Source organism: Mirounga angustirostris, unplaced genomic scaffold (genome assembly GCF_029215605.1).
Source record: "Mirounga angustirostris isolate CCGP_5_RB_7025 unplaced genomic scaffold, mMirAng1.0.hap1 SCAF_6, whole genome shotgun sequence".
In the NCBI taxonomy this organism is placed as follows: domain Eukaryota; kingdom Metazoa; phylum Chordata; class Mammalia; order Carnivora; family Phocidae; genus Mirounga; species Mirounga angustirostris.
This window is the reverse complement of record NW_026991714.1, coordinates 74,883,287-74,904,976: the sequence shown is the minus strand read 5'-3', so window position 1 is coordinate 74,904,976 and position 21,690 is coordinate 74,883,287. Positions and strand designations below refer to the sequence as shown.

The 21,690-nt window shown below is 39.6% G+C and overlaps 1 protein-coding gene across 3 annotated transcripts in view; it reads left to right on the top strand.

The window, feature by feature from the left end:
• PRKG1 (protein kinase cGMP-dependent 1) overlaps positions 1-21,690 on the top strand; it is a 1,261,682-nt gene that overhangs the window by 455,590 nt on the left and 784,402 nt on the right. For all 3 annotated transcript variants that reach the window (XM_064594539.1, XM_064594538.1, XM_064594540.1), the window contains one exon: positions 5,752-5,865. In XM_064594539.1, coding sequence (XP_064450609.1) covers positions 5,752-5,865 — 114 coding nt within the window. The remainder of the gene's footprint in view (positions 1-5,751; positions 5,866-21,690) is intronic.

The window sequence follows — 21,690 nt, the reverse complement described above, 5'->3', positions numbered from 1 at the left end:
GGCTCAGTCATTAAGCGTCTGCCTTCGGCTCAGGTCATGATCTCAGGGTCCTGGGATCGAGCCCCACGTCAGGCCCCCTGCTCAGCGCAGAGCCTGCTTCTCCCTCTCCCTCTGCCCCTCCCCCCAACTCCTGAGCTCGCTCTCAAATAAATAAATAAAATCCTTAAAAACAATGCATTCAAGGTACTATGATAAAACTTTCAATTAGTCATACTAATTGCAGGGGTGGTAAGAGCTGAATGACACGTGTTGAATCTCAGATCTGTACCTCTGAAACAAATAATGCAATATATGTTAAGAAAAAAAGAAGAAGAAGAAGAAGGTAGCGGGAGGGGAAGAATGAAGCGGGGGAAATCGGAGGGGTAGATGAACCATGAGAGACGATGGACTCTGAAAAACATACAGGGTTTTAGAGGGGAGGGGGGTGGGAGGATGGGTTAGCCTGGTGGTGGGTATTGAGGAGGGCGCATTCTGCATGGAGCACTGGGTGTTATGCGCAAACAATGAATCATGGAACACTTCATCTAAAACTAATGTTGTAATGTATGGGGATTAACATAAGAATAAAAAAAATAAAATTAAAAAAAAAGAGCTGAATGACACGGTCACCCTGAAATCTTATATAAGCAGCTGTTCCAACACCTCTCCTGTAAACAATAACAGTTTAGCAAAATCCAAATAAAAATGATTTGGATGTTTCTTTTTTGTGGTGAGGAGAGTGCATAGTAAAAATAATGCCAATGTAATATCATGTTTTTTAAAAGCAAAAGTGAATTAAAAAAAACAAAAGCAGGATGTATAGATGGACCACATTTCAGATTGTCATTACTTCCCCAAATAACAGTTCTAATAGCCTCTAGTCACTATCGAGTTCAGTTAGGGAAAATAATGGAAAAGTCTAGAACTCTACTAGGATGTTCTGAAAATGTCTTTTTGCTACTCTCGAAGGAAAAAATATCTTTGATTTGGAATCTGACATATTTGAAAATTAAAGTATTAAACAGTCATGAATAAATGCTAATGAATCTCTGCAATTTCTTTAAGAGAAATAGAAATTACATTAATCAATGCTGACCTGAAGTAAATTCATTAACATGCACTCCTGAAGTTAATAGCAAATTATAATTACATAAAAACCTCCAAGCTGGGTTCTTTCTGAGTTGGTAGAAGCCTCTGGCAAAAGCCTGCTATATTTTGAGCCTAAATGACTTTTCCCCTTTATCTTATCCCACATTGTTCCCCTCACCACCAAAATAAACACACATAGGCCGACATAACTTCTATGCAAGAGAAGTCAATTTAAACCAAACCTCAAAAGTAGCCATAGAGTGGAAAAAAGGGTGGGGGGCAGTCTAAGACTAGGGGGTTGGCTTCAGGATGGCCCTGACACTTGAAAGGACAGGTGTGTGCAGCAAGCTGGTGATGGTCTTATTCTTGGGCTTCGTAAGCGGACCACACACCCTGTACCTGGAAGTCGTTTGTAAGTGTGTGATCGCTTTCAGTTTGGCTTCAAGGCTGCCGCGTGGCACAGTGAATGAGCTTAAGCAAACTCACACCTCACCTCAGTCACTTACATAACCGGGCTCTCGGAAATCAGAACGTTCCCAAATGTCTTTGAAAGGACTCTCTAATTAATGCCATGTGTGTACCTAACTTTTTAACACCCAAGGGATCCTGCCTCCCTGAATTACTCATTCACCCACACAGCAGGTAGAAGGAAGGAAAAGTGATCACACGGGGACTCAGTAACATTTTACAAACACCGTGTTTCTGTTTATCATTTAGATATTTCTGTTCATTAAAAAAAAACACTTTCTAGACAACTCTCATCTATCATATGTGATCAAATAGCCTGACATATTTGCACATGCACTCCTGAAGTTAATAGCAAATTATAATTACATAAAAACCTCCAAGCTGGGTTCCTTCCTTCCTTGGCTATTGTGAATATACCGAACCTGTAGGATTTAACTTAACCTGGAAAAGATGTTTTACATCCACATTTCTATTTCTCAAATACAATCTGTGCCAGTAAATCTCTTCTTAAAAATTTTTTTTGCTATTCTAATTAATATGGATTACAACCTTCTGTTACCAACACTAATTGTTCATATATATGCACGTCTATCATATATATACTTATTTATACCTATCTTTATATCATATATACACATATATAATTATTCATACCCGTCTTTAAAAAAATGAGTTAGAGGGCGCCTGGGTGGCTCAGTTGGTTAAGCCACTGCCTTTGGCTCGGGTCATGATCCTGGAGTCCCGGGATCGAGTCCCGCATCGGGCTCCCTGCTCAGCAGGGAGTCTGCTTCTCCCTCTCCTGCTCCCCCCTCTTGTGCTCTCTCTCTCACTCTCTCTCAAATAAATAAATAAAATCTTTAAAAAAAATGAGTTAGAGATGAACAAATTAGGCAAATATAAAATAAGATCAGGAAAATGAGTTGGAACCAGAAATGCATTTATGCACACATTTCCAACCCCAGAGTCTTATATAATTCTGGCTGTGAGCTTTCTAGAGGTCATATCTCAAAGGAAACATGATCAGTTTCAAGACTCACTATCAGTTAAAATCAATGAGTGCTCTATGAGCATGATTTTTCAGAGAAGTAAGAAGCACCAGGACCAAGTACAGTGGTCATTGCAGTGTAGGGACAGTTACAATTTCCCAGAGTGGGGAATATGCATTTTATTAATTGGCTTTGATGTGGCAGGTCCCCAGATGTCCTTTAAGAAACCACTGAGCTGAAAATGAGAGTCCTATGTTTCTCATCTTTTATTAGTTGAGAAGCCTTATTGTCAAGCTGTCCAGCAGGATTCTTAGTAGTGGTCTTGCTCCTATGGGTTCCTTTCTACTGAAGACTTCCACCTATGGGACCCAAGGAGAGAGAGAAGCAGACTTGTACAAAATCAGTTATGTATGGAAGTTCTTTAGGCATTGCTCATTTTGCGCTTAGTTCCTTTAGTATCATTGAAGCTAGAGCTTTAAGTCCAGAAAATGTTGTAATGCACTGGAAAGTTGTTACTTTGTGTATTCATAGGCGTCTCCAGCTTAAGAGGGTACTTGCTAAAGCAAAGCTTGTCAAATGTTGGCTGCACATGGCCGAGTGAGGAAGAGCACAAAGAGGATGCATTCTGCCACGTAGATCACGGTGACTTCTTGAAATGCCATTGTCTTCTTTGGGTTTAATATTGATTTGAACCCAAAAGTTCTCAAATGCACTCTCTCCCTCCCAATAGAGAGAGAATCTGAGACAAATACTTTCTCCATTTAAAAAACAAACAAAAAACCATAAACCTACTAACTATGTAGGCTTGATTGGTTTCTGTAATAGATTTTGGAATACTGTGTTTCAGTATTATCTAGTAAGCCCTTCCTCCTTCTAGATAAGACATATAATAAAAATAACACTAAAAATAAGAGTTAGTATTTATTGACCATTTGCTATATGCCAGACATTGCGCTCAGCATTGTCCCTATTTTAATCATTTCATTTTATCAACCACCTGATGAGATAGGTGCTTTTCTTTCATCTATTTTGTTAATGAAGAAACCAAGGCATGAAGAACCTAATACCTTGCCCAAGATCACAAGGCTCATAAGCAAGAGATAAGAGAACCAGAATTTAACTCCTGGTCTGACTTCTAATGACTTAAAAATCCCCTAACCATATTAGGTTCTGAGCCTGTTTCTCATTCTCAAGCAGCAGACGAAATTTGTTAAGGGGCAGGATTACCATTGAAAGGGAAGGTGGGGCATGGCATGGGTGGGGTGGCGGACATCTGTGGCTTAGGAAATACGGATTTACTGGGCAGGTATTGATGTACCTATCACAAGAGTTTTATTTTCTGCAGTCAAGAAACAAGGCATACAAAGCTAGACTAAATTTTTTTTTTTTTAAGATTTTATTTATTTATTTAACAGAGAGAGAGATAGCGAGAGCAGGAACACAGGCAGAGGAATGGGAGAGGGAGAAGCAGGCTTCCTGCGGAGCAGGGAGCCCAATGCGGGGCTCGATCCCAGGACCCTGGGATCATGACCTGAGCCGAAGGCAGATGCTTAACAACTGAGCCACCCAGGCGCCCCTAGACTAAATTTTGAGTGGCCAGACCTGCCTAAGAAAGTATGTCCAAACTTTTAGAATTGTTGGATTTGTTCATTCCTGAATAATTTCTTTATACACAGAGGAGGTACACACAGAGTTCAAGAGTAGTGAATAGATCTTATGTGAAATTTTATCCTAATTACTGAAGAATTCTCTCTCCACTGATAGCATTTACATGAAATGGTTTTCAGGGTCGAAAGAACAATGTTCTCTGAAGGGTCGGCCTCACATGACTGGTACATGGATCACACTTTCCCAAAAAGTTTTTTGATATTGAAGATTTTATCTCAACAGGTGTTTGAAGAAATTAGCACATTGACCCTGTGATTTTTACAAGTGTTGTCGCTTAGTTGAGACTAGGTTGATTTTGTTTTTTAAAGCAAGAGTATGTTTAAAGCCTAAACTCTAAAAAAAAACAACATTACAGGAAACACGTAGATACAGGAACAATTATGAAGTTGATGCACGTAGGTCTGAAGTTTGGAGAAAACTTGATAGCGTTAGCTCCTTTCATTAGCTAATGCCAAGCAGAAGGTTCTTCCTTAGACTGTGGATAAGGAACTTGGAAGAATAATAGAAGTGGGGGGGGGCTATTAGTCTAGAATGGATTGTGTTGCCCATTTATTTCCAACCCCAGCCCCCATTGTGTGAGGTGAGAGAATTCCTGGTGTATGTAGCTGTACCTTTTAAAAAAATCTATTTCTTTCATTTCCCTCATGGATAGCATTTGCCTTTCTTTCAGGCAACAGTGTATAACCAGGGTCCATGTATCCTTGGCTCTTTCCTTCCTTAGCATTTCATTTTCTAAGTCCTTTGTGGAATATAAATGGACCTAATGTCTCTTTGTTTCCCCCACAGCCCTCCTAGTTTATTTGTCCTTAGGGCCAGTGTTGCCAGACTGGGAAGCAGATAAAACAGTCTTGCCCAAGTCAGATAAGATGCTTAAAAATAAAAGATACCATGAGCTGCAATTAAACGGTTCCCAAGGGTTAAAGTAATCTCCCTTTCTGTAATAGCTGTGCTTTACTCAAAGGAGAATTCCCATGAATGAAGTGTGCTGTAGAAAATGCACCCACTTACCCCGCTTTTCTCTCTGATTCAAAATGGCATTAAAATTGGAATTACAATAGTTTTCTAATTCGTATTTGGAAAAACACGTGTTTACCTTTTTGTCTTTTCTGTCTTTTTCTTTCTTTCAGTCTTACCTCAGATCTTATCAGTGATTAATTTTTTTAAAGATTTTATTCATTTATTTGACAGAGGGAGAGAGCACAAGCAGGGGGAGGGGCAGGCAGAGGGAGAGGGAGAAACAGGCTCCCAGCTGAGCAGGGAGCCCGATGTGGGGCTCGATCCCAGGACCCTGGGGATCCTGATCTGAGACGAAGGCAGATGCCCAATCAACTGAGCCACCCAGGTGCCTCTTATTGGTGATTAATTTAAAGAAGGATGGGATTTCTTAACTGACATGATTTACTGCATTTCTTGCACTGCATCTGGGTGAAGGCTTGGTCTTCATTGGTAATTGCTTTGCAGTTTTAAAGAAGAACCTCATATTCCTCATTGCATGTTGAAAATACAACACATGAAATGAAGCGTGGAAGAGAATTAAAATGATGTTGTCTCTTTGTTGTAGATGGTAAGGTTGAAGTTACAAAAGAAGGCGTGAAGCTCTGCACCATGGGTCCAGGAAAAGTGTTTGGCGAGTTGGCCATTCTTTACAACTGTACCCGGACAGCGACCGTCAAAAGTAAGACTTTTTCTTATTTTGCCAATACTTTCAATGTCCTTTCCCCTAGACCTTTGAGATATCGATTACCATGCCTCTTGATTTAATCTTTGTAATTTTGTGAATCAATATTTTAATTCTTACCTTGTGCTACGGTTGCTATATTTGTTTGCCCTAGTGAAAGACGATTAACAATCTGTTCTGCATAACTTAAATTTTATCACTGACTTATGGAAGGTGTTCTTTTAACTTAGAATTCTTATTGATGAAGATTTACAAAATGTTACAACTTTATAAATGAAACAGCAGTGAGACCTTCCTTTTTCTGCCTTTAAAGCCTCAAGCTAATACTGAAGGAAGTTTTACGAATCTATTTTGGGTTACATTCCCCCGTAAATTCCACTTGTTCATTCAGTGGTTTAGAAAAAATTTAAAGGAGGCGTGTCCTTCATCTCATTCAAACATTGTTGAGTGAGATATAGCCTGAATTCTAAAATTGCGTCTGAGTCTATTCTTGTCTTCAGCTGCTCATCAAGCTGTATATTATAGTATTTTTCTTTTCTACTGATTGAGCTTATTTTAAATCGGGGCAATAAAGCAGCTTGTTTCCCTAATTTTACATGTATGTGTATATATGATTTCTCCAGCAACTTTTATTACTCAGTAGAAACAGCTGCAGTCGTTGGGGGGTGGGGGGAAGTGGTGGTTTTAAATACCCCTTCTTCCTGACTACAGGATGGAATGAATGTATAACAAACAGAACTGAATGCAAAAAGCCAACAATGGAAGGTCCATTGCGTCTTTAGGCAGATGCATTTCATGTTGGAAACATTGTTCTGACACATAATCCTGTGGATGACTGCAATCACAAATCACTTTGATTAGGTTTTGTTATTTTTTTAAAAAAAGAATATGCTATTGGCAAAATGACCGACAACTAATTTTAGTCGGATGCCATTGACTGTTTTGTATATCGGGTTTCTTTTTCTCAGAAGTGTGGCCTATGGCTACCAATATGACACTGAACCTTGGATTGTAAAGAATTCAGAATGTGTGGCCAGCCAGCCAGCCTCCCGGAAATTGTCCTCCATGCGTTGTTAGTTAATCACCTTTTTATTTATTGATGTTGGTCACTGGGACCTCAGTTGCGTTGTGGATGGGGCCCTCCTAGGAGAGTTCTTCTTGACATTTGATTCTTGATCTTTAAAAGAACAAAACTCTTTTGATTGACTGGCACCACCAGGTTTTTATTTTATGTGATCATTTAATTACACGACTCAAAGAATAACGAAGCCCAGTGAAACATAACAGAAGCTGCCACAACTTTAACTCCCGTAAAAAGTGCCTTAAGTAGAAAGAAGAGTAGTCACGACACTATTAAGTGAAACGGATTATGCTATCAGGCTGGATTTTTCTGAGAAATGCATTCCTTGTAGGTCAAAAAGGCCAGATTAACACATTTTGATTAAAACAGGCTTTCTCAGAATTGCGAATGGTGAATTATGAATATTTTAAAAATATTTCAGCCTTGTATACTGCTCATTTAATTCTAATGAAAAACCGCGATTCCAGAAAAGGTCAACAGTTGGTAATAACATGTGCTTAATCTGTTCAAACTTGGAATTATGAGAAATATTTTAGATAGACTAAATAATGTATTTAAATGAATTTTGCGGCAAAGTTTTTTTTTTTTTATGAGAGGATTGCTTTGCTTTGTGAAATTTATTTGGTTCCTGTAAAATGGCGTTCCTCTGTGGTAGCTATTGTACTCATGTTTGATAAATTTAAATGCACACTTTGGATCTGATTCAGTGAGAAGGAAGTAGGTGTTGAATGCAAATTATAATCCTAACCATTTGGGGGCCGTCAGAACATCGACATCAAAGAAAATGAGTCATGGAGCATGTTCTTTAACACAGACACAGAAAAAGTGTCTGCACGCAGGTGTGTCTGTGTGTGTCTTCGTAGTGCCTACTTACCATGTGGAGGTGGTATTGAGAAAAGAACCTAAGGTGGATGGAGTGCAGATCCATCTCTGCATTTATAGATGCACAGAGGTTTCTGCATGAGTAAGGAGTAATATCTATTACCAAGATATTCTGAATGTTGTAAAGAACTGTAAGGTGTGAATAATGATTATTTCTTATTCGGGACCTTTTGTCCTGTCTCCTACGCTATCCAGGGAGATTATACTTGTGGCCATGATCCTTGAAGTACCACTTTAAATTTATGTTTAAATTAAACTTTCAAGCTGATCACTTTATAATTCTGATTAGGTTCCATTATGGATGCTACTTGTACCAAATGACTACGGAATATAGCGCACGCCACACCCCCCCCCCCCCCGCCCCCCAGTGCTATCTTACTCATTATGTGTGCTATTTCAAAATGTCCTTATCTGGCTTTTTAGGTCCAGTCATTTCTCAGGATTCAGGATTTTGTCGACTCTTGTCCATTTCTTGTTTTTTTGTTTTTGTTTTTTTTAATTCTTATGTTAATCCCCATACATTATATCATTAGTTTTAGATGTAGTGTTCCATGATTCATTGTTTGTGCATAACACCCAGTGCTCCATGCAGAATGTGCCCTCCTCAATACCCACCACCAGGCTAACCCATCCTCCCACACCCCTCCCCTCTAGAACCCTCAGTTTGTTTTTCTGAGTCCATCGTCTCTCGTGGTTCGTCTACCCCTCTGATTTCCCCTGCTTCATTCTGCCCCTCCTGCTACCTTCTTCTTCTTTTTTTTTTCCTTAACATATATTGCATTATTTGTTTCAGAGGTACAGATCTGCGATTCAACAGTCTTACACAATTCACAGCGCTCACCATAGCACATACCCTCCCCAGTGTCTATCACCCAGTCACCCCATCCCTCCCACCCCACCCCCCACTCCAGCAACCCTCAGTTTGTTTCCTGAGATTAAGAATTCCTCATATCAGTGAGGTCATATGATACATGTCTTTCTCTGATTGACTTATTTCGCTCAACATAATACCCTCCAGTTCCATCCACGTCATTGCAAATTCTTGTCCGTTTCTTCTTAACTGTCATTTTGCCAGTAATGACTGTTTAGAGTAACTTTCAAAATGGATTCGCCCACTTGGGTGTAATAGTTAAGTCCAAGGAGACCGCCCATCCTATTCCATAGCTTGTCTATCCTTGCCTCTTTCTTTCTCATTTACATGGGTTGTGACCCAATTTCCCTCAACATCACCTACTTTATTTCATGGTCCCTCTCTCCTTTCTTTCTCCCTCGTCAGCCTGAGAGCTGCTGAGCATTTTAATGCATTTTTAATCTCACAGTGGTAACTAAATCCTGGGTGACATTCAAGAGCTCCTCAATGTATATGAGTCATTGCTTGTTCAAAAGAGCACTTTTTTGAAATTGTATCAGGCCATGAATAAAATCCCAGTGACTTCCTGCTAACAAAGATGATTCTATTACCTGTGGGTTTTGTTTTGTTTTTTTTAACTTAGGGTATCAAAAAAGTTGTTTTCTCATTAAAGTTATAGATTGATATTATGCTATAAAATAGGATATGCTTGTCCATGATGCTTCAACAGAAAGAAGCTCCATAGTAGTTTGCAATAAGTCCTTTGTTTTTCATCTGGGAGAAATCCATTCGCATTCCTCTGGGAATAAATAAATAAATGTATACCACTGGTTATGATGGTAACACCAGGAAAGCAATCTGAGAGCACCAAGAATAACTATTTTAAAATTGAAACCATAATGACATGGAAAGAAAACCTCATACAATGGTGCAGGAAATCTATATTCAGAGTATTTTCCTATCTTATAAAACAGCACATTGATTTTTTTTTCCCTAGAGAAATGAGTATATCAAAATCCATAAAAGTAACATTTTGTTGGAAACACATGTAACAAATGTCTTGAGGTTATTCATGGCTTAAACACCCACACCTTTTCTGCTATTGTCTTGTTTTACCTGGATTCCCCACAAACAGGTCTCACAACTACATAGGGATTTTTTTTTTTTTTTTTTTTTTTTTTTAGGTTTGACTTCTATACCTCTTTGCTCCCAACTTCAGTTGTACGTGAACTGGGGTATTTTTGCCTGAAGATACTAAATTAATGTCTGTTCCTCCTACTTTAAGTGTCTAGTTCACAAATCCCCCAATCTTAGAGAATGTATTCTTCACGCAGTCTCATTCAAATAGATTCCAATAAAACCCAGACCTCCTCTTTGTAGGAAAACCTCTCAATACCTGCGTAAGTTGAACCCATAGAAAATTATCTGCAAAATTTGTCTGGTGGTCGGTGGGGGGGGTGGGTGGTGTGTGGTGTGAGACTCTTTTATGAATTGACTTGAGCAAAATATCTGAGTAATTATTTTTCCTTAGATTATTTATAGCAAGTATTTACACATTCCTCAGACACTAAAATACTTGAGTACTAACATAAAAGAGCCTAAACATTCTACAAGAAATCCATTCTACAAGAAATTGATGACTTCACTAACGTCTGCTAAAAATATCTTTCTGCCTTCGCTTTTGAATACTTTCAGGTTTACCTAAGCTTTCCTAGAATATTTGTACAGGGGGAGTTGACTAATTAAGATATTTCAGTGTGTCATAGACATTTTAAGAACAAAGTTCAAAGGTTTGGATTTTTTAGTTTATCTTTGGATTTTTTAAAATACATTTGAGTCTATGCAATAAAGTGGCTTGTACATTCCCGCATAGCTTTGTTTCAAACCTGTTACTCAACCTGACTGAGAAAAATCTGCCAGCTGTCAATAAAAAAGGAAAACACAAAACAAAAACCACTAAAGAATAGGGAAAAGAAATGAAAAGATTTGACTAACATTTCTTGCTCAGATACCTTTATGTACACTAAATGCAATTCTTATAAGGTCAACAATGCCTTTTATCAATAAAGGCACAGAAGAAATGAATGCCAATTTTATTAATAAAAAGGAGTTCTAGATAAAGCTCTTCTAGTGGCTCTAAATCTTACGTATGAAGATGATTGAATGAAGATGTATATAGTTAGACACATTTTAGGAAATATCATTGTTTAGTTCTGTAAAGCATCATTTATGATAAAGTAACATTCACTTATGGAAATGAAGCAAGATTGTCCGCCAATAGCAATGTATGTCCTATATGCGATTATTACCTGGGCTTTTAATGAGCAGCACGGACCCGGGACTGTCACATTCCCTGTGCCAAAGCACAGAAGCACAAGAGATAAGCATGCTAATGAGAATGTCTCCATTCTGCCTTTGAGGCCAATTAAAAAGATGCAAGCTTTGCATTCTCTTCGTCTAATGCATGTCTTCTGCCGAGAATCCTGAAGGGAAAGGAGAAACAAAGTAATTTTAGGGTGCTGATGACTAGAAATAGGACCCTGATTCCAGAAGAATAGTCCAGGAACAGCCCGGGAATTGTCATCCTGGACAACAGTGGTGTCTGGCCACATCCTGGGAAGCAGGTACGCTTGCTTAGTGAGTTAGATAATATTCCTTTTAGTAAAATGTTCTTATCACATTTGTCTATTAAAGAATACTGTGAAATTAGTAACTTAAATCCAGTTATGTAATCCCTGAGAAATGCATTTCTTTATTAAAGGAATCAATTCACTAGGTACCCATGATGCCACACAACAGACTAACAAATGCATATACAAGAGCTATATCATCTCATTTCTATATTGTTTAAGTGAAATAAAAGTGAATTTCAGAGAAAAGGAAAGCAGTAAACTACAGTTTTTCTTGTTTTTTTTTTTTTTTTTTTTTTTTAAGATTTTATTTTTAAGTAACCTCTACATCCAACGTGGGGCTCAAATTTACAACCCTGAGATGCAGAGTCGCACTCTCTACTGGCTGAGCCAACCAGGCGCCCCACAATATTGTTGTTTTTTTTTTATAGGTTGATTTTTTTTTCTAGTCCTGATGGGAATTGTTGTAGTCAGAATTTATTTGATTTATATTTGTCTACTTCCAAAAAAAGATTTGAGTTCAATATTGACTAGGCTCGGTTCACAGGCATATGATGGCAGGGCTTCTTGGGGGAGGAAGGGAATACCTCTTATCATCCAAGGAGGGTAATACTACTTAATTCCTGCTTGTGGCTAGATAAATGACTCTCCCTTCCTCCTTTAATTAATGGAGTACCTTGAGTGTTCCCTATATCTAGAGAATAGTCAGGCTTTAACTGATGGGATATTATTTTTTAAGGATCACAGATAATTTAATAGTAAATGTAGCAATGGGCAAGGGAGGCTGATTTATTTCTTATTTATTTTTATTTTTTTTGGCAGCTTCTTTAATCTTGCAAAATTTTCTGCAAAGGCCTGCATCATAAGAAGCTCCCACACAGGGGGCACCTGGCTGGCTCAGTCTGTAGAACCTGTGACTCTTGACCTCAGGATCATGAGCTCAAGCCCTACATTGGGCATAGAGCTTACCTTAAAAAATAAATAACTAAAACTGATGTAGTAAAAAAAAGGGGGGGGGAGGAGAAATAAAGCTCTCACACAATGTAAAGGTTGTGTCCGTTTTGGTATACTGCATCTTAATTTCAAGAATTTGCTAAGAAGTAATTTTAGTATTTTCTTGGCTGATTGAAAGAAGAAAAAGCAAAGTAGTAACATAGGTCAATATGTATGTTATGTAATTATTATTATTTTTTTACAAATGAAACACTTCTGTCCGTGGATTGTGATAGATGCTCAACAGGAGTGACAAGTGAGAGCAGAGAACATTTGAAGGCTATGGGTGATGCTCTCAGCTCCACACATTTGGGCGTGGCATGGTGTTACCCTCATTTTATTGCTGAAGCGGCTGAGTTTAAGCGACCGGTCCCATATCATGTAGCTGTGTGGTTAGAGGGAGGTCCATGAGTATGGCACTGCTTTGCTCTGCTCTTGTCATAAGCTTTTACATCTCATCGGCAGTCGCTTATGTTGCATTTAAACACGAGTGCATCCATAGGACTATGTCTATGAACTAAGGCTTCAGGCTTTATTTCCACAAAAAAGTGACACAGCATGTGATAATTGTGGGTTTTTAAAATTTTTAAACTGTAACATATGGACCCACATTCAGTACATCTGCTACAACGGGATGAATCCTGTGATATAATGAAGAGAGGGTTATAAGCTGAAAGCCTTAGAGACCCATAACAAGCAATCTGAACCAATTGTGGGATCTAGGCTTTGTAGTGTATTGAAATACTTGAGTGTCTCATGTGATGAAACTTTATGGTTCAACATTTAAGACATCACTAAGTAGCTACATATTTTTTTTATGAAATATGTCAGTCAATGAATTTCTTTAAAGTAAGAATTATAAAAAATAGCAATTTAGAAACATTTAATAAAGGGATTTTTCATTTTTTTTTACATAAAAAATCTATTAAAAGAAAAAACAAGAGTCATGACAAACATGTTTACTCTTGTTTTCCCTAGAGGAAAAACAATCTCGGCGATTCATTGATCAATCTGAGCAGCCCACTCTTCTTGTGGGATGCCCCTTGTTGACTGGATACATTTCTCAGTAATCATGGTAACGGGGTTTTAAAATTTACAGCTTGTTACCCTTGCTTTATCTAACACGATCCTCAGAATATCCCAATCTAGTAGGTGAGAGAAGTTGCCTTTAGTTCTCCAGATGAGAAAGTGGAGGCCAAGGTCATGGAATCCATCAGTGCTGGTTCATTCACAAACTGATGCCAATTTAGGCAGCAATGCTGGGGGCATTCACTATAGGCACCCCTCCCCTCCTTCCCTCAAATGTGTAGACCTTTGAATGAAGTCCGTAAAATGCCCACCACCCACATCCGAGTGTGGACTCTTGATTAGGGAACTTCAAATGTTTATTACAATGTTTATCAAACTGTGATGCCTGGGACTGCCCCCAGCATCCCCGGGACACTTGTTAGAAGATGCCAGAGAGTTTGCATTTCTACACTCTTTGGGATGGTTCACAGCAATCTGTGTAAAGCAAGTCCTCCAGGTCATTCTGAAGCATCCAAAGTTTGAGGACCATTTATCTATACCATACAGGTACTTAATTTGTATTAACCTTCAAACAACACACTCTTCCCTGCATTGAATTGTCAATATTGAAGTATTTAAAAGAAAAATTACAGACACTGTAATAATTACTATTATTCTGGGCATCATTGTAGTTTTCTTTTTTCTCCTTGTTATTTTATTGCTGTCATGCAGAGATATTTAAGAAGCATTGTGATTTTCTTTTAAAGAGTGAAACATGGTATTGGTGGAAGACTACCAGCATTGTGCTGATTATTAACGTATTCTTTTGAAAAATAGTGAGAAGTAAAAGAACAGGTTGAGTGGGAAGGAAAAAATTAAAAAATCATGGACTGCTGGGCTATGTTGTTAACAGGAATAGCTTTTAGATTTATTGAATTTGATGGCTAAGATGTTGATAGGAAAACAGAACAAAAAATGAGTTTCATTTGATTTTTGTTCTTTGTCATAGTCATGAATGTAGTTTGGATTAGGTGAAAACAAATATGGATGGGCATTTTTAAGAGAACAAGGGGCTTGGGGATGTCTGAATAAGTAAAGTGTTTTTCCTTGTTGGGTTAAGTCCAATCCATTGGACCAAGAGTGGAAAAGGTCCTTTATAGTCCATCTAGGTGGTCATTAATCAAATTCACAGTGAAGGGCTCAGCAGTTCTAGGTGGATTGCAGATCTTTTGGCATCTAATAATTAGAAGATGAGAAGATTGTATTTCAGTCTTGAGAAAGACATGGGGAGTTGCTTGGAACTAAGACATGTAGATTTCTGAGGTCTGGTGTGTTGCAGGTTGCTGGTGAAGAAGCTAGCCAGCTCATTGTTACATGGGTCTGAAGGAATTGAGTTTTTACTGTGACTGTGGCAGTAGATCCTAGAAAATTAGTGTAAATGCTCAGAAAGGCAGGAGGAGAGGGCTGCAAAAAGGTAGGGGCTTAGGAAGCTGGACAGTACATTCTATAGCTAAGTGTTCTTTACGCCTTGTTTTCTCTAAAGGACAGTCTGCTTTGCTAACAATATGCACTTTATGCCCTCGTAATTCCTCCCACTTGTGATAAAGCAACTTTTTATTGACTTGAAAGCATTGTTGTCTGTAAGTTTTCTGAACGGGATCAAACGGTATTGTGCTAACTATCTTCATGACTGAATCCTTTTTTTGTTTTCTTTCTAAAGCAAAATCTCCTGGAGTGCTTTTGTGTATGAAATATATATGAGCAGATTTTGCTGGTGACAGATGGGGGAGCAGCCTCCAGGCACCCCATCCAGTACCCCCTTACTCTTCATGCTTTCTAACTCTATCCCCAGATTCAGCACTTCTAAGGCTTTGCTCTTCTTTTTTTTTTTGGTTCAAAGCTAACATAGCTCTAGTTGAATCCAAGGGCACTTTGCGTATCTAAGTAGGGGTAATTTTTGATAAACTATTTTCATGGACTTATGATGTAGTTTTGGAATGTTGGTGAGGTCCGGAGCCGATGGCCAAGAAAGAATTCTTGAGACATCTTTAGTGCCAAAAAGGTGGTTTTATTAAAGTACGGGAATAGGACCCATGGGCAGTGTGAAGGGTGACTGGTTATATACTTGGGAGTTGGGGGAGGTAAGGATACAGGGGTGTGTCCAAGAGGACTCTGATATGCTAAAGCAGACTCCCAGGATACTGGAGGCCTGGCTATTGTCAAGCTAAGGTTGTTTCCTTCTCTAGCAAAGCATTAACACGAAGACAGTTGGGAGCTTCCTGGAGAAATGTTATACTCTGCCTGCCTCAAGTATTTGTCAATGGACTGCAGGTTATAAGGACATTTTACTTTATTTATAATCCCTTCTGCCTCTGTTTCCCACATCACTAAGGAGGGGAGCGTGATGTTAGGGCTCTAGGAAATTGGGTCTGTGGGTCTCTGGAAGTCAGGTTATTGGTAAGAATGCTTTTTCCTTGTAAATCACTAAGATATTGGTAACTGATGGAGACTCACATTCTGCAGGTCTGTGATGTCTGTCAGTGAACCATTTGCTTTTTCCTTCCCTTAGTTGTAGGGCAGGCAGGAGGTCCTGGGGAATGTCACACAGATCCCACCTTTGGGGTGGGGGTGGGGGTGTCAGCTTGTGCTTTGTCCTCCACTTGCCTTCTGCTCCCTCATCCCTTACACTGGCCCTGTGCTCTCTCTCTAACCTTCACAGCGGCCCTGTTCCCTAGGGATCAATGATACCACTGCACAAGTGAAGCCTCTGAGCCATGGAAGGTTGGAGTAACTTCCTTAAGCTCACACATCTGGACGGCTAACCTCTATCTCTCTCCTTGGCAGTCCCCAGTGAGACTTCGAACTGTATCCTCTCAAACTTTGTTCCTGGCACTTGATAGATGAAGATCCAATTTCTGATCTGTCTTGTCATTTATCGACAATTTCTTAGGCTCGAATCAAATTCTTGAGGCACTGCTAAACACACCAGCGAGCGTCATGGAGAGAGGCATAGCCCTACAAGTAAAGCATTTGTAATCTAGTTGGAGAGACTAGATAAAGAGGGATGATAAGGAACCCCTGGCAAATAAGAGACTCGAGAAACAGAGGGATTTTTTTTTTCAAAGATTTTATTTATTTATTTGACAGAGAGATAGACAGCGAGAGAGGGAACACAAGCAGGGGGAGTGGGAGAGGGCAAAGCAGGCTTCACGCTGAGCAGGGAGCCCAATGCAGGGCTCGATTCCGGGACCCTGAGATCATGACCTCAGTTGAAGGCAGATGCTTAACGACTGAGCCACCCAGGAGCCCAGAGAAAGAGAGGGATTTTGAGGGGAAGAGCAATGGCTCTGGGCTGGTCTGGACGGGCTCTGTGGAGATGGAACCTGACCTGTGCCGAAATTAAAGAGTAGACTAGTTCAGAGTATAGGATCTAGAATCCTATTGCCTGGGTTCTGATTCTCGGCCACTTGCTCTGTGCTATTCTCTTTGGAAAATAATTTCTTGGGCCTCAGTCCTTCCTGGGCCTCCGTTCTTCTACCTTTAAAATAGAACGGCCTATCTTATGATTATGGCAAAGATTAAATGAAGGGCTATCTGTGAATGCTTCCTGCGAAACTAGCATGGAGTACACTCAGTAAGCCCTTACTGTCCTTCTACAGTTGTCGTCATTACAACTAAAGCTACAAAGGCATGAAAGGGTTAAGTGGTGGTTGGGACCTTCATTATCTGCAGAACCTGAAAAGTACCACGGAGGGACCCAGAGCACAGTCTGAAAGCCAGAGGTAGAGAAGTGTAGGAAAGGGAACCTGTCGCAGAAGCTGACGTCCCTGGAGAGATCCCACATCTGGAGACAGACCTCCTTTTGCCACTGCCATTAGCCAGAAAAGTCGGTGCAGATGTACCCTTTGAATGAAGTGGTCCAAGAAACCCGAACCTTGAACCCAAAGCACAGGTAGGGATGTTGGGGGCCGTGAGGAGATCGCACTCCTGTTTGGAGGCATGCCTTTGGACGGTGCAAAAGTAAAGAATATTTTTGTCGTCTGAGTCTTCTTGTCCTCCCTTTCCTCCTGGGCTGGATTCTCAAGACGCCCATGAGAAATGTGTGTGTTTGTGCTGTGGGTGCATAGGCCTCAGTGGGCACCTAGAGCATCAAGGCCTTGTACAAGTGAACCATAGATAGCTATTGGACATGCCTTTAAAATGTCAATTATTTTCCAGGGTAATATTTCAGACAAATGACACCTATAATTTTTATCTTAAGGTGTAGCCTGAAAATTCAAGACCCTGGTGTCCCATTAGTTTGTCCCCTTTGAATGCCTCAGGAAAGAACATGAATCTTTTCTATATTTACCATGTCCTTTCTGGATAAAGATGCTGGCGATGGCCAGAGTTATAAGAATGACTGAGATCCTTTGTCTACCCCGCCCCCTCCCACCACAACAGATTCAAGCTCCTTATTTCCTGGCCAAAACCTTGGCTTTTCATCTGTATTTGAATTTAGCAATTCCTGGTTTCTCTAAAGTTAGTTGCCCCAAGTTGTGGAAATTGTTCATATTTACTGCCTTTCACTGTCATTTAATACTTTGAGGCAGAAGTCTAGCAATTCACATGGAATTTACCATGGACATACATCCAATCCCTGTTATCCATGAAGATTGAGCATAACACAGAGCAGAGTGAGCTGCTAAAGACAAAAAAAAGGAAGCGTTCTCTCTAATGCAAAATGGCCCAAACTATGTGCAGCACAAAATGTATTACAGGAAGTTTTTAAGATGATCAAAATATATAGAGTTTCTGAAATGCTAAACATCTTCTGGAGCTCAAATCTGAGTCTGGAAGAGATCTGAGATATCAAGAATTAACTCCCTTTGTGTGTCATTAGGTTTAGGATAAATAAACATGGAAGGGAAGTGTAGCTGTTTAGAGGCCTTTTAAAAACAGATCAGGACACTTGAAGATTTGATTTGAAAAGGCAGGGGAAGAAAATAATGAAAGAGAGCTCTGATCTTTTATTTACTGATTCTCTTAATCTCCTACTTGTGCTTCCTGCTTTTCAACCAGAATGGCTCAGACCAAAAACAATAGCAAATAATTATAAAAGCAGCAGGACTATTTTTCTATGTTGACTTTTTTCCCCCTAATACTTCTTTGAATTAATTGAACTTTCCTTTAAAATTTGTAAAAATGATTTTTGATCATAAAAATGTTTAGAAAATATGTACCTGTAAAGATTTTTTTAATTTATTTTTTTATTATGTTATGTTAATCACCATATATTACATCATTAATTTTTGATGTAGTGTTCCATGATTCACTGTTTGCGCATAACACCCAGTGCTCCATGCAGTACGTGCCCTCTTTAATACCCATCACCAGGCTAACCCATCCCCCCACCCCCTTCTCCTCTAGAACCCTCGATTTGTTTCTCAGAGTCCATCGTCTCTCATGGTTCATCTCCCCCTCCGATCTCCCCTCCTTCATTCTTCCCCTCCTGCTATCTTCTTCTTCTTTTTTTTAACATATAATGTATTACTTGTTTCAGAGTGTACCTGTAAAGATTTTTAAAAAGTCAAAACCTCCATGAGATACCACCTCACACCAGTCAGAATGGCTAAAATTAACAAGTCAGGAAACGACAGATGTTGGCGGGGATGCGGAGAAAGGAGAACCGTCCTACACTGTTGGTGGGAATGCAAGCTGGTGCAGCCACTCTGGAAAACTGTATGGAGGTTCCTCAAAAAGTTGAAAATAGAGCTACCATATGATCCAGCAATTGCACTACTGGGTATTTACCCCAAAGATACAAAAGTAGGGATCCGAAGGGCTACGTGCACCCCGATGTTTATAGCAGCAATGTCCACAATAGCCAAACTGTGGAAAGAGCCAAGATGTCCATCAACAGATGAATGGATGAAGAAGATGTGGTATATATATACAATGGAATATTATGCAGCCATCAAAAGGAATGAGATCTTGCCATTTGCAATGATGTGGATGGAACTAGAGGGTATTATGTTGAGCGAAATAAGTCAAACAGAGAAAGATGTATCATATGACCTCACTGATATGAGGAATTCTTAATCGCAGGAAACAAACTGAGGGTTGCTGGAGTGGGGGGTGGGGTGGGAGGGATGGGGTGGCTGGGTGAGAGACATTGGGGAGGGTATGTGCTATGGTGAGCGCTGTGAATTGTGTAAGACTGTTGAATCGCAGCTCTGTACCTCTGAAACAAATAATGCAATATATGTTAAGAAAAAAAAAAAGAAGAAGATAGCAGGAGGGGAAGAATGAAGCGGGGGAAATCGGAGGGGTAGACGAACCACGAGAGACTATGGACTCTGAAAAACAAACTGAGGGTTCTAGAGGGGAGGGGGTGGGAGGATGGGTTAGCCTGGTGGTGGGTATTGAGGAGGGCACATTCTGCATGGAGCACTGGGTGTTATGCACAAACAATGAATCATGGAACTCTACATCTAAAACTAATGATGTAATGTATGGGGATTAACATAAGAATAAAAAAAAAGTCATTTATAACCCCCTACTCAGAAAGAATACTTTTTGAACATTTTGCACTTTCTTCTTTCCCTTCCTGGATGTTTAAAAAGGAAAGATCATTCCACTCCACTTTCTAAAGCACACACCCAATTCTGAATGTTGATTATTTGTTTATAGTCGCAATGGGCTTCTGTACTTCTTAAGGTTTTATTCGGGGTCAAGGTGGATGGATTTTGCTTTCATTTTCAGTCATGCAGTAACATGATTGTGCCTTTTCTTCCGATCCTTGTGTCCTGGTGTTTTTCTGTTCAGTGTTTGCTCTTAAAAAGTGGTTTCTTCCCTGCTTTTGATGTGCATGTTCTTCTTGGTCCGCAACTTGATAACTTGAAGTAGAATATTAATACTTTGTATTCATGTTTCGTGAACACTTAGAATTAGAAGCTGTTATGTGTGCCCTTGGTTAACAGGGCTGATTACACTGGAGGAACAAGGAGTGTGAGACAGTTGCGGTCTTTTTACGGATCTGTTCACCTCTAATACTTACCTGCTGCTTGAATTGGTCCAGCTTCAAATTTAAGATGGAGCATTTAAACCAGCTTTTTCCCAATTTTTGCAACGACATGATGGCATTTCTGTTTTAGGACTCAGACTGTTTTACTGAGTTGAATCACCGATAGCTTAAAATTTATGGAATCATTATGTTGATTGATTTTAATTGCTCAGCAGAATCATTTCAAAAAAAAAAATGTTGGCGAGTTTGATTTACTGACAGCCACAGCATTCATGTCTCAGAGAATTATTTATGTAGGCCCTGGGTTTCTCTTCCAGATGAGCTGGGAAGACATAGATTTACGGCATTTTGGGGGAGGGAAGTTGGACAGCTCGTCCTATAAACTGATTCTTAATTGCTACTGATGTTTGGAAAACCATGTTAGTCCATGAGGTAAACTACCCCAGACCATTTCCAAATTTTAAGATGAGCGTACTGATACCCACAATACAGATAAGCTACCTCCTGATATCATCTTCCTTTCCAAAAGGTGCTCTTCTAGAGTCTACCCCGTAGTTATGGTGCTCCTGTGTTTTCTTTTACCAGTAAGGAGTGTCCATCCACATAGGCCTTCAAAAGTATTGCTTATTCATGATTTGTATAATTACAATTATATATATAAATTATAATTTGGGCTTGTTCTTCAAACATCATCCTTTGCCGTAGAGTGGTGTGATGGTAGCTGAGATCACCTCCTTGGGAATTAAAAGAAAAGCCGCATATGTTGATCAGAAGGCCCGTGGCCAAGAGTCTTGTGGATTTGACCATCATGGAGCAGCTATGAAATTTGGCTTTGGCCCAGTGCTGTCTAGAAGCCCATAGAATACATTTTCTTTTTCACAATGGAACATTTAGAACAGAGAATATTGATAGGAAGGTATTAACAGGGGTTTTTGATAATACGGGGAGACTTGTAAATAGGGTTTTGGGCCTTAACATTTCTTTTTTTATTATTATTTTAAAGATTTTTATTGTCAGAGAGAGAGAGTGCACAAGCAGGGGGAGCGGCAGAGGCAGAGAGAGAAGCAGGCTTCCCACGGAGCAGGGAGCCCAATGTGGGACTCAATCCCAGGACCCTGGGATCATGACCTGAGCTGAAGGCAGATGCTTAACCGACTGAGCCACCCAGGTGTCCCAGGGCCTTAACATTTTTAATTAAATGAGGTCTAGTGGACAGTCAAAAAGGATGAAGAAAAGGCAGAGTTCAGAATGCTTATTAAGGAATATAAACATAAAAGCAAATTTTTATTAAAAAACATAATTTTTATTAAAACTTTTTAAAATTTGGTTTGGCTCACGGAGGACAAAACCTGGTGTATCTAAATGTTGGGAA